This window comes from Catharus ustulatus, chromosome 7 (assembly GCF_009819885.2).
Source record: "Catharus ustulatus isolate bCatUst1 chromosome 7, bCatUst1.pri.v2, whole genome shotgun sequence".
Lineage (NCBI taxonomy): Eukaryota > Metazoa > Chordata > Aves > Passeriformes > Turdidae > Catharus > Catharus ustulatus.
In genome coordinates, this window is record NC_046227.1 from 18,240,067 (window position 1) to 18,252,826 (window position 12,760).

A 12,760-nucleotide genomic window follows, 5' to 3' on the forward strand; every position below is an offset into this window, starting at 1 on the left:
AGAACGCGGGCTGCCCGGCGCGCGTGCGCAGTGGCCGTCGCACCTCACGTGTAGCAGCTGTGTGCGGCGGCTCTCGTCGCGCTCCCGGGGCCGCCGGCCTTGTCCGGCCCCGAGCCCGGGACGGATCGAGCGCTCCCCTGGTTCGGCAGCGACCCTCTGAGGGGCCGCCTCCGCTCGTTCACGCACGGACGTCGTTGCTCATTGCTGCAGTTACGCTTTGGTCGAGCAAACAACCAGAGCTTTGTCATTGGTTAAAAAAACCAAAACCAAACAGTCTATGCTGAACCGCTTGCTGCCGCCACTGCGGGAAGGACCATGGGGATTTCTGCCATTTTCTTTCAAAGGCTTGGCTTTTGATGCACATTGGTACTCTCTGTGCTGGTTTGGGCTGGGGTACAATTACTTTTCACAGTGGGTTGTATGTGGGTGGTGGGGTCGATCTTTGGGGGTCCATTCCAACGCAGCTTTTTCTGTGATTTGTACTGAACAGCACAAATCATACCCTGTGAAACAGAGACATTTTTGTTATTGCTGAGCAGGGCTTACATAGAGCCAAGGCATTTGCTGCTTTTTGTAGTGCCATGCTGATAAGGATGTTGGGATGAATAGAAATTTGGGAAGAGACAGCTGGGACAGGTGTCTTCAAGTGACAAAGGGATATTTTTGACCAGATGGCATCATGCTCAATATTTAGAGTGGGGAGAAGTAGGAAGAAGGGAGAGGATGCTTGGGGTGATGATTGTCTTCCCAAGTAACTGCTGCAGGTGATGGAGCCCTGCCCTCCTGCAGATGGCTAAACGCCTTCCTACCCATGCAAAGCAGTGAATTAATTCCTTACTTTGCTTTGCTTTTATGCTTGACTTTTGCCTTTCCCGTTAAACTGTATCTCAACCCACAAGTTTTCTACATTACCCTTCCAATTCTCTCACCAGTCGTGCTGGTGGGGTAACAAGTGAGTGCCTGTGTGTGGCTTGGCTGCTGGCTAGGGTTAAACCATCACACTCTGCAGTAGCATATATATATGGATTTGCTGAACAAGATGCTTGGGTGGTGTCAGATGCTTACCAAATAGACAGATTTCTAGCAGCTGTCAGTTGGGACATAGGCAAATATAAAGGTTTTTTTGACATGTAAGTAAAAAAAGTTGTTTTCCAGGGAAAAGTTGTTTTAAACTTAAGTGAGTTATTGTTTCATGACCACCATTATAAACTACCAGTTACTGTATTTATGTAGTTTAATATCTCACTGTGTTATTTGAGGAGTACCCAAATTGCCCTTTTTATGTTTTCCAGTGGCATCTAATACAAGACACTTTGTTGGGCCCTTGAAATAGCACAGCAAGACGAAATATGCAGTATTATTTAAGTCAGGTTTTATAAGCACTGTGATTGAACTGTTGAAACAAAGTATAACCTTACCTTTTCTTAAGGCTGTGACTTGCATTTTGAAGTATAAAGCGTATGTGTGCTCTGCTGATAAACGATTATAAGACCTTGTCAGAAGTTACTGAATTCCAGCCAGATTTTGGGGCTCTGGTTCTATGAAATACGCAGCTACAACAGAATTGCTGCCAGAACATCAGTCTATGAACAGTTTCGGCGCTTGAAACCAAAAGGTACACCTCTGCTGACCCTTAGGGGCACGGCTGCATCTGTTACGCCAGAAATGAGATTCAGCAGCATTTTAAAAGGCTCAGTTTAGCGTTGTGGAGCTGCTACCAACAGCCCCTACCAAGGACCCAAGCCCGCGCCTCCGGGGCCTTGGCGGGGCTGGGGCTGGGGCTGGGGCTGGGCTGGGCAGGGCAGGGCAGGGCTGGGGTTGAGCTGCGGCGGGGCTGGGGCTGGGGCTGGGGCTGGGCGGGGCTGGGCCGGGCTGGGCTCGGCTCTCGCCCCACAGCGCTGCGCTGAGGCGGCGGCTGCTGCGGCGGCGCGGCGGGCGGGCGGCTCCTCCTCCTCGGCGGGCGCAGCATGGCGGTCAAGGTGACTCTCCCGCTTCGCCGCCGGTGGCAGGAGGAGCCGGGCGGATCCCGCGCGGGGCCGGGGACAGGAGGGCGGCGGGAGGAGGCGGCCGCCGCCGGTGCGGGATTTCCGCGGGGATCGGGGAGCGGCGCCGAGCGGGGCGGTGATGGCGGGGCGGCCCCGGGGAGCGGCGGCGCTGCCCCCGCCCGCCGGAGTGGCGCGGGGGGCGCGGGCCGGGGTCCCCGGGCCGGCGGCGGCGGTGGCGGCCGTCTTGTGGGGCCGGGGCGCCGCGGCGCTCGCAGGCAGCCCGGGGCTGCCAGCTGTCAGCGGCGCGGAGCCCTGTGCCGTCCCGCGGCTGCACGGCGCGCTCATGGCTGAGGCTGGGCCTGTCGGTCTGACACGGGACTCGGTGTTGCCGCCTTTGGCCGGGTTTTACCTGCGCTCTGACAGCCCGCCTAAGCGGAGCATTAATTTGCTTGTGTTTGCAGGCGCATTCAACCAAAAGAGCGGATCCTGCTGAACTACGAAGTATTTTTTTGCAGGTAAAAGAGCTGATGTTGTTTGAGTGTCAGACTTTTGTGTTTAGCCCTTCCAGCAGTTTGCCATGGCATCAAACTCGTGTGGTGCTGGTGGGACGCCTAAAAGTTCACTTTGCAGGCCCAGTGTATTGAAGGGGCTGTCAGGCGCTGAGGAGAAACTGCTGCTGGCACAAACTGTGTTACCCATTTCCAAATTATGATATTAATTAAGTTCCTGAACTATTTTCTAATTTTCTATAAAGCAAGTAATTATAACAAAGTACTGGGGTTTTAAAAAATATATCTTTGTAGAATTCAAGAAAGTTCTTCTTCCATGGCTGTATGTTTTGTCCTTGGGATTTATACGTATTCTTACGAATGGTTGGACCACTGGCAGTGTTTTTAGAACTTAAAATTGATTTCCCAAGATTTATGTATTTTGTAATATCATCTCTTGCAGAGTCTTAGAATTAACATATATAAATAATAGTATGAAGCTTTCTTCACTCCCTTAATTTCAGTAAGGTATATCCAGTCAATCCTAAAACTTTTGTGATAAGGTTTGAATCAGGCATATGGAATAAGATGAACAAGAGCTGGGTTTTAGGTCCATAATTGGGCCACCAATATTTCAAAATGACTAAAATATCTTTTTTCCCCTAATGTTGAGTTTTAGACAGTATATTTAAGTAGCTTTTCTCTATTTAAAAAATGAAGAATATAGAATTAGAGCTAATACTGGGAATAATAAAACCTATTATTTAAGTGTTTATACCTATCTTCTGGTTCTGCTATACCACCTAACAATTTCCATATATGATAAGTAGTCAGAGAGACCTTTTTGCCTGAGAGGAGTTATATCCCAACCATAATTTTGGTGGCCTGTTCTTTTGCATACTGGATTACACTAACATTGCTGGAGTGCAAAACCTTAGAATGTTGGCATCGAACTCTGGAAGCTCAGCATTTAGTTTCTAGTATAAAATACTCCAACACAGGTTCATTTTTGATTGACATGGCATTCAGCTTTTGTAGATAAAGATTACAATAGAGTATGTTAATAAAATTAGCAGCATGAAAATATAATTTTAAAAATATTAATATAGTAAAAAAATGTGATTCTAGAACATCTTTTTCCAACTTTTTGCAAGATACTTTTGCACATTTGAATGAAAAAAAGTGAAACGAGGTGTCAAAACACTATTCAATTGTAAATGTGAACTCTCTGTGATTGTCAGTAGGAGTTCTTGCTTCTGGAAATGAACAATTGAAGTTCTTGATTGTGGTCATACAGAGAACAGTGGAGAGGAAGAACATTTTACCACTGGATGTTGAAATTTTCTTCCTGACAGTACATGTTTTATTGACCTAAAAAGCAGACAGTCTCTTTAAAAAATGGCTTAAAAATGGCTTTTAAAAAGCTCTCCTTTTCTCCCTTTGAGTATCTGAGATTTTGCAGTAAAAAAACCCAAAAGCGTAGAAAAAGAGTTTGTATTTCTTCTGCATTCTGTTGAGTCTGAAATTTTGTTTTTGTTTGATGCTTAGAAATTGAACTTAGTTGCAGGCTTTAAAACAAGAGAATAATTTTTTTCAAGACTAAGTTGTCGAAAGTCTTGTTATGAAATATTGCAAGTGTTTAGGGGTCAGATATGTTGTACTCTTTGCTGAGAGTGCTGGCCTCTAGTGAACTTCAGCTAAAGGTCGTGCATTCCTTCCTAAATTTGGCTTCCCTTGGAAATGGTTAGAAGAGAAGATGTGAGCTCTAGGCCTCGTCACCATCCACCTTAATCATAGAGTGTCTACTTAAATTTCCTTCTGTTCATGCATGTCTTCCAGTGTTATACATGCCTTCTCACCATGCAGCTTCTGTTGTATCTTAAAGGATATTTAATGTGTACCTTTCTCTTCAGAATTTCTGAAGTGTGCTATCTGCTTCTTCTAACTATTTTAAACTGTTGAAAAAATAAAGTTTGATTTGCATTAAAAAGATGTGCTATTTTTCTTAATCCTGTAACTATGAAATGCAGGCATTGATATTTCATATCTCTGCACTATCAAATAAGTTACCTCTTAGGTGTTTGCTAACCACAAACTTCAGTAACAACTATAAAAAAACAAATTTTGTAACAAACTACCACAGAAAGATAAGAGTTGGGTGGAAAAACAGTTACTAGATTTCTTAGTGAACCTTCATTATTTTTCTTAGATAGACACAGTCAGCCTTTGGAAAATTAAATTATTTCCTGCATATTGAATTCAAGTGTAACCTATTCAAGTAAGGTGGAGAAGGAAACAAAAAGATACTTCCAAGGCATTGTCTCTGAACGTGTGGTGATACCTAGCACCATTTGTAAGCTGGAGTAGGGAGTTTGTCTTGTGTGAGGATGTTTTAAAAAACCTCTTGTGGAAATTCAGCAGTTGCTTACCTGAGGCAATCTACGAATATATACTAAGAATTTTGTGTTATAAAATAACAGATGTTCAAGACTGAGAAAAAACACAGATTTAATTGATGTGTTATGTTTTATGTTCAAATTAGGTTATAATTTAAAATTGCCTATTTTGGTCTAAAAGATTCTTGACTTAAGTTATATGGTGCAAACATAGGGCTAATGTATTTACATGCTTAGCTACTTTGTCAGGCCTTAATGTAGTGACTTGCTGCCAGACTCTTTCAAAATGCCATGACCTTCTCATATGGAGCTCAGTGTATCTGTCAGTTAATTATTTTTGTCCCATTTTTTTTACAAAACTTCCCCCAAACATTTTTTATTATAAATTATGATTTATGATGAACTCAGAGAAATTGGTGTCTGGAGAAAAAGCAATGGTGTTAGATTTTGACTGTGTTCGATATGCACTCTACTGTCATAGAGTTGACTTCAGTGATTCTTGAAGATATGCTCCATACTCTGCATGTTTGATGGGCCTTCATCCATAACGTTTTCTTTGGATTTCATGTCTTGCAGGAGAATTGTGCTTTGTAAGGTATTTTTCAGTCACTTTTGTGTACGACTGAGAAGAGAACCTTTCAGAGTTGATTCAAGGAGCCGCAGTTTTCTTGTGCTGTCGTATTGGCAGCAGTGCTGAATTAAGGGATTCCTGTCCACTGCTTTGTGTTCCTGTTTTCATGGAAATGCTCGAGTTTAATTCTCCATGAATTCAGTAATCTGGTTTACAGTGCAGTCTTGCAAACAGCTGTCATCACAGCTGTAGGGCGGAAGAGGAAGAGGTGATGAGGTGATGTGGGGGGCTGATATTGTGGAAGAGATACACGAGATGCTGAAGCAAGCACTGTCTTTGTGTCTGTGTGTGTGATTTTTTTCTTAAAAACATTTGTTTCAGGATAAAAATTAATCTGAACACTTATTTCTCACAAAAAGAGAAAAGAACTAATTTATGTTTTCCAAAATAATTGCAATAAAGATCAGGAACAATTATTCAGAAGATATCTGCTGCTAGAAATTATAAGAAAATTTATGTACTGTGTTTTCAGTGTAGCTGCAAATGGAATACTGTAGCATGGTTATAATTTTTATAAATTTTTGCAATTACCTGGCAGTTTCTGAAACATGTAGTTGTCTTTTAATTAGAAGATACTGGTCATTATGTGAACACATCTATTGTACAGGGAAATCTGACTGTTGGTAGTATAAAACTAGTACAGTGACACTTAGTTTAATCCAGCCCTTTAGTTTCAGAGCAGTTACGTGCAGACAGTTGTGCACCATTTTAAGTTATATTCAGTAAAGATAATAATTTGGTCATCACCATTAAGTAGCATCTAAATGGTTTAATTTTTGTTTGTGTGGCTTTGGTTTTTTATTTTTACTCTAGTATGCAAGTGTTGAGAAAGATGGTGAGCATTACATGACCCCAGAGGATTTCGTGCAGAAATACCTGGGACTTCATACGGATCCGCATCACAATCCTAAAACAGTGCAGCTGTTGGCTGGAGTGGCAGATCAAACTAAAGATGGGTGAGAATTTTACTTTCCATCTGAAACTTGTAGTGCATTGTTAGATGTGTGAGTGTATGAGTTTGATAACTTCATCTTCTAAAATACAGTATTGATTTATAGGCTTATTTAAATGAGTACTTTTTTTCTACAAATACAACAGACTATACATTTGTGAAAACTCAGAAAAACTTACGGTGTTTAACATGGATTTTTTTTTAAGCTAAGATTTATTTTGATGGTATTTTGTTAAATTCCACAAAAGCTGAGGAAGTTGAACAGTGGGTAAGTTAAGGGTAGTATGGTTGCCCTAGAAAAGTTCTTTTCTGTATGTCCGCATCCATCATCAGGTACTGTGTAGAGTCTTAGTACCTGTAATTAAACACAAAAATATGGAAGAACTTTCTTATTTCTGTAGTGTACATTTCAAATTCAACCACTGAGGTCTTCTTAGAAGTGCTGACTATTAGAAAAGAGAGACACTAGTGACTTTATGAAGGAAAAGTTGTTTGCCTAAAGAAGATCAGGTCACACCACATAAAGCTTTTCTGGCTCTGCATATAGATGCTCCTGCTTGCTTTTAGACAGTTCCCTGATACCAATTTATAAAATGTCAGCTCTGCTGAGGTAGTTCCCTCTAACTCATTTGTCTTCCAAGGAGCTTTTTCTTTTGCTATATGTAGGCTTCTAGTTTTGGTCTTGGATTGCAGCAGGAGGCCTGCACATGGTTAAAGTAAAGTGAGAAGGTTAAGATGGATCAGAAAAGAGGTCAAGAATGCAGAAGTGAGTGGTTATTTTGTTGAGAAGAAAATGCTGTTAAAATAGTATACATACATTTGCAAACACAACTTATTTTAAATTGAAAGCTCCTTAGCTTCTGTGATTACTTAAATTTTGGTTTTGTTTTCTTGCATTCTGCTATAGAACGTTTTATTAGTTTGCTTCCTGAGCAAACATAGTATCTGTGCAGCGGAAATGAAATTGTATGTGCTGTATACTTCTTAGTCTAAAAGACAGATATAGGATTTCCTATTGGATGTAATGCTATATGATTTTTCTTTTCATAAGGCTGCAGTACTTTGATAATGTATTTGATTACACATATATTTGATGAACCTTAGTAACCTGTCTCTGTTTCCAATACATGGCTGCAGCTTGTTGCTTTATTATGGATTGAAGAGGTAATTTTGTACGTATCCATTCAAAATAATTTCATTGATAAAATAAACCAACATGCTTAGCATATTGTTTCTCTGGAAGCTGTTGGTTATCTTTTATGGTGTGCATTTCTTCAGAAAATATCTTATAAAAGGGTCTTTCTTGCAGTAGGAAATCAGTTTGTTTTAATGCTATAAAAGATCTTTTAGGTATTGCTTTTTGTTACTTTCCCTGTGAATAAGATTTTTTTTGGTTTTATTTATTGCTTTTTAAAAAAAATCTGGGTAATATTTGAAGTGAGATAATCAAGTATGGGTAAGTGTGCTTTGCCACCTTCTTTATGGGAAGAGTGGAATTTTTATTTTACACTACCATATAGTTCAAACTGTAAAATGTTTATCTGTTTGAATACTTTCTGAAACTTTTTTCCTAAATGTTTTAATTTATATTAAATCTATATTTCATGTGAAGAATTTGTTGTAGCCTCATTATCAACATCAGGTCTTTTTTACATTCACATTCTTTCATTTGTAGTGAGCTGTAATATATCAAAATCCAGACTCTTAATAGCATGAATAGCTAATGTAGTCTTCAACTGAATTTCTGGATGCATTGCATCTTTCCAAGGACTTACTTGATGAAGTCCAAAGAAGTATCAGTAGTCCTGTTCTAAGCATGTACTTTTACATTAAATGACTACCCGGTGTCATGCAGCAAGTCTATGTGAAGCTTTGGGTTCTGTTACAAAATTTCATTCCTGTATTTGCTATCATATTCTCTTAGCCTTGCTTGCCCTTGAATTGAATACTCAGAGTGTTGATGGTTGCTTCCGTTGTTAATTTTTTTTTATTTCTTTTAGGTTTAAGTTTGGCACTTTACAGAAACAGCACATTTTGGAACTGACTCTCTGTAGGCATGTGTTTTAAAAAAAGTGTTTTTACTTTTTTTCTAGTGGTAACTTAATCCTTACTTAACTGTTGCAGAGCACTATTGCCTTCTCCCATTACTGCTGTACAAGACTGGTTTGCTTTATTGGAACTCATTAAGGTAGTTCTTAAAACAGATGACTATTCACTTCCAAAATGTTTATTCCTCACTGTTATGAGTGCACGTTCTTAGAAATTTATGTGATGACCTCTAAATTAGAATTTGGTTTAAACTTTCCTGTTATCTATTTAGTACAATAGGATTTCACTGCTGCTGAAAGCACTCCTGTGTCTTCAGACTGCAGGCACTGGTTTTGAAATTAGGATAAATGCCCTCTCTGAAGAATATACTCACATATATATATATGTGCCAAAACAAGCAAAAGTATTTTCTTCCCCCTTCAGAATTTCACAGTAGTAACTGAAAATTCTTCGTTTTAACTGCTTGTTTCTGGGTGCTCTTTTTATCAGCATATTATTCTTAAATCTGGAAATGTGTTCTTAAGTGAAGTCCCCAAGAAAGATGTTCATATTATTTTGATATTTCACCTAATGAAGAGTCACAACAGAGGTATACATAATGTCTAAAAAGCTGTGTTGTGTGGGGAAAAATTAGAAAAGACTTCAGTAGGAAAAAAGGAAAGACAGAAGAATTACAAACACATAGGTTACTTTGTGTGCTTTTGAAGGGTAGCAGTACAGAAGAAATCAGAGGAAAAGAAATTTTTTTTAAATGTTACAGATAAAATGGAAGGTGAGTGATTTGATATTGTTATGGACTCTGTAATGCCGTGGGTTCACTGGATGATACTTGAGTAGTGATTGGGTGGGAAGCTCCATCATTCTGTTTAATCCAGCTCCTGTTATCTCTGCCCTAGTGGCTAATGGAGGATCACAGAGGCTATCCCTGCTCTTAGGCATTGCAAGTTGAATATGTGGATAGGAAATTGAATGTGTCTATCTTCTTTTGCTGTAGGCACTGTTATAGTGAGACTGCTGAAGACATCTTCTTTCAGGTTCAGGCTTCTATGAGTACTTCTACAGAGATCAGCACTTGATTTTGTCAGTTATAAAGCTTCCTGGTTAGGAATTAATTTGTGTGTCATCTTTATGCATATATGTGAGATACATTTTGAAATGATAGTATTTACAATTATTATAAAGGAACATTTGTTTCTTTGATACTAACCCTTTATTTATCAAGATCATCCTTCGGATGAAATTGACTTTGCATGTGAAGAGCCATTCTCATATCTCTGATTTTTCTGGCTAAAATGTGGTAAATATGATAATTTTGTATTTTCAGTATCTTAATTATTTCTGAGTCAATAGGTTTTTTCCTGTCTTTTTTGTGCAGTGCATATATACAAAAATGTTAAAGTATTTAACCTTTTAAAAGTATCTCAATTCTACTTCATGTGTACTTAGAGAAAGACTAGATACAGGAATGAATAGTGTGAATATTGTGATTTTTCTTCTCTTTTTATTTTTCCTGTGGGGAACAGACTTTACACGTGGCTGTTTAGCAGTAAGCAGTAATGTTTGAAGTAATCACTATGAGCTAATGATCTCATATGATGAATAATCAATTGAGATCAATTATGTACATTTTCCAGGAAAATTTCTAGGAAAGACTGATATTCTCTGCTTTAGCAGTATTTACTGATACATATAAAATTTTTTGCTTAATATAAAAGATGTAATTGAAATTCTTTTTCCCATTGATTATTTAATGCTAAAATATATATCCCATCATTTATCCCATTATTTTCTTATGCCAGCGTTATCCTTTATCTACGCTTAGCTTCAGGTTTATCTTCCTGCAGCTGTTCATACACACAGCATTAGGATGCCTTCTGAAGAGGGTTTTATGTGTTGGTCAGAATAAGCAGAGTTCCTCTATAAAAGTTACTTATTATTATCCTAGTAAGATATCTGCCTACATGTAAGTCTGGGTTTGTATTTGGTGACCACGAGGACTTGGATTTATCTGTGCATCCGGAGTTGTGCACAGTGACTGTCTTGCATACACAGCTCAGAATCTTGTGATCTGCTCTTACACTCAGATCATTCCCTGCCTTGTCATGCCTGTCCTTGAGTCCAGGTGTTCTATGTTTGGCCCTGAGTACATTATTCATATTATTTTTGGAGTGTGGTATTCTTCCCACATGCATAGTAAAGTGTAACTTTTTCTGAACCTGTTTGTTTTTTATGAATGTTATGTATTGTTTTAAGAAAATGTGTGTTTCTTAGTGTATTTCTGTACTTGCATTACAGTATAATTTCTTAGTAGAAATACATATGTAGTAATACAATGACAGACCTGTAAATTTCATGTTGTTAGAATTTTTGTGGTGTTTTTATGTCTTAATTTTCAGGTGCTGATTACATTGATTACTAAAAAGTGATAACTTGTAGATGTTCAGTGAGAATTCATTCCCTTCACAGAGGAAGAAGCTTTGAGTTGCATAAATGTTAACTACTTAAATAATTAATAACTTTTAGTGTCTCGAGTGTTAAGTTAGAATTTTATTTAATATTTGCATCACAGTGTTTTCTAGGGTATCAAATGCAAATTATCATTGATATTATTAACAATTAAAAGAAAATCTTTATAACTTTTCTGTTTTCCTTTCTAGGTTGATTTCCTTCCAAGAATTTGTGGCATTTGAGTCTGTTTTGTGTACTCCAGATGCAATATTCATTGTTGCTTTTCAGTTATTTGACAGGAATGGCAATGGAGAAGTAACATTTGGTAAGAATACCTAAAGAAAAGCAGTTTTAAGAAAGTGATTATAGTAGTATCTGTCATGATAATGCTTCATGAGCTCAGGTGCATAGAAATGCATTTTGTGCAGTACTGTACTGTTTTCCTAAGACTCTGCATGAGTAGAACTTTTTTTCTCTCAATTCAAGCTTAAGAAGTACGCAGAGACAAAATATGTTTTTCTCTGTCTTCTTGAATCAAGAAGGTTTTTAATTTTCCTGAAGCAGTAAATACAGTGATGTTCAGTGTCATCCTGACTAAAATTCTGTATCCTGGACTTCAGACTCCTTCAATTATGAGGGATTTTTAAGATATATTCTTTATCTTCACATATCTTTGAATACTTCTCATTTCATACAGTAAGAGCTCAATATAGAAATTAAGGATGTCTAATAATTTGATTTCCTGTGGTAGTTTTCCTTTTCTTGAGGATCAAATCTTACTTTAATGTTATGAGTGTAACTTACAGCTAGATCATATATTTGCAAAATTAGGAAGAAAATCTGGCCTTTGGTTTTGTTACCTAATCACATAAGTTAGAAATTAGACCAAAGTCTTGAGGCTAATAATGCTGCTTTGTGATATTGCTAAATAACTGTTACTAACACTGCAGTTTAAGGAGGACCAGGCTTTTTTTTAAAAAACTACATGTTTATGAAAATTGGATAAATCAATGGTAAGAATTTTAATAAAATTGAATGAGAATTAAATGTTATTTCTATCCAAAAGAATAAAGCACTCAATAAAGGAAATACAAACTATGTTTGGATTTGTAACCACTTGCTGTTTGTGCTATTTCATTATTATGAAAATTGCTGTAACTTGTTGGGAAAAAAACAACAAAGGTCTTTATGGAAAAAAATTGCTTGACTTATGATGCCTGTGAAATTACATCATTAACTGAAGAGTCAGATAATGGCAGTTTGGAAGCACAACATCTTCAAAAGAAAATCTTTTAGAGTTTAAATAAAGGTGAAGTCAGTAAATGGAGTCATAAGGAATTGGACAAACTACTACAATCAGTGTGACCATGTTAAAGATAGTTTATGTAATAATCTTACAAAATGGGGGTTTAAACTTGTTAGCTCTCATGAACACACTTGAAATAGCTGGTTCCATAATTGAACAATAACGCATTTCAGACTGTATACAAATTCCTCAATTAGTCTGAGGATTGTTATTTTTATGTCATTAAAGTCTAAAAGAAAACACAAACAAGAGAAATTGCAAAACAGAAGTTTTTTTGTTTTTTCTGTATCTTCCTTGCTGATTTTTTTGTAAGACTGATAAATCTTGGAAAGGAAATTCTGGAGTGAATTTTAAATTTACTATTGGTTTCTTGGATTTTTTTACAAAATTAATTATATTGCGATTATGACTACATTTAACATTGTTATTAACATAACATTTTTGTGCTACAGTTCACACATTTACTGCTGCTTTTTCGTCATTGTTTGTAACATGGGCTGCTTAC

General features: G+C 37.8%; 1 protein-coding gene across 3 annotated transcripts in view; it reads left to right on the top strand.

Moving 5' to 3' along the window:
• Positions 1 to 1,917: 1,917 nt before the first annotated feature.
• SLC25A12 (solute carrier family 25 member 12) overlaps positions 1,918 to 12,760 on the top strand; it is a 45,821-nt gene continuing 34,978 nt past the window's right edge. The window contains exons 1-4 of one of the 3 annotated variants that reach the window (XR_004418416.1): positions 1,918 to 1,979; positions 2,447 to 2,500; positions 6,314 to 6,456; positions 11,159 to 11,274. Coding sequence is in view for 2 of the 3 variants with exons in the window: in XM_033064190.1 (XP_032920081.1) it covers positions 1,968 to 1,979; positions 2,447 to 2,500; positions 6,314 to 6,456; positions 11,159 to 11,274 (325 nt within the window). In the remaining variant the exon portion in view is untranslated. Of the gene's footprint in view, positions 1,980 to 2,446; positions 2,501 to 6,313; positions 6,457 to 8,576; positions 9,799 to 11,158; positions 11,275 to 12,760 lie in introns of those variants that run through there. The other 2 variants (XM_033064190.1, XM_033064191.1) reach the window with 2 other exon arrangements.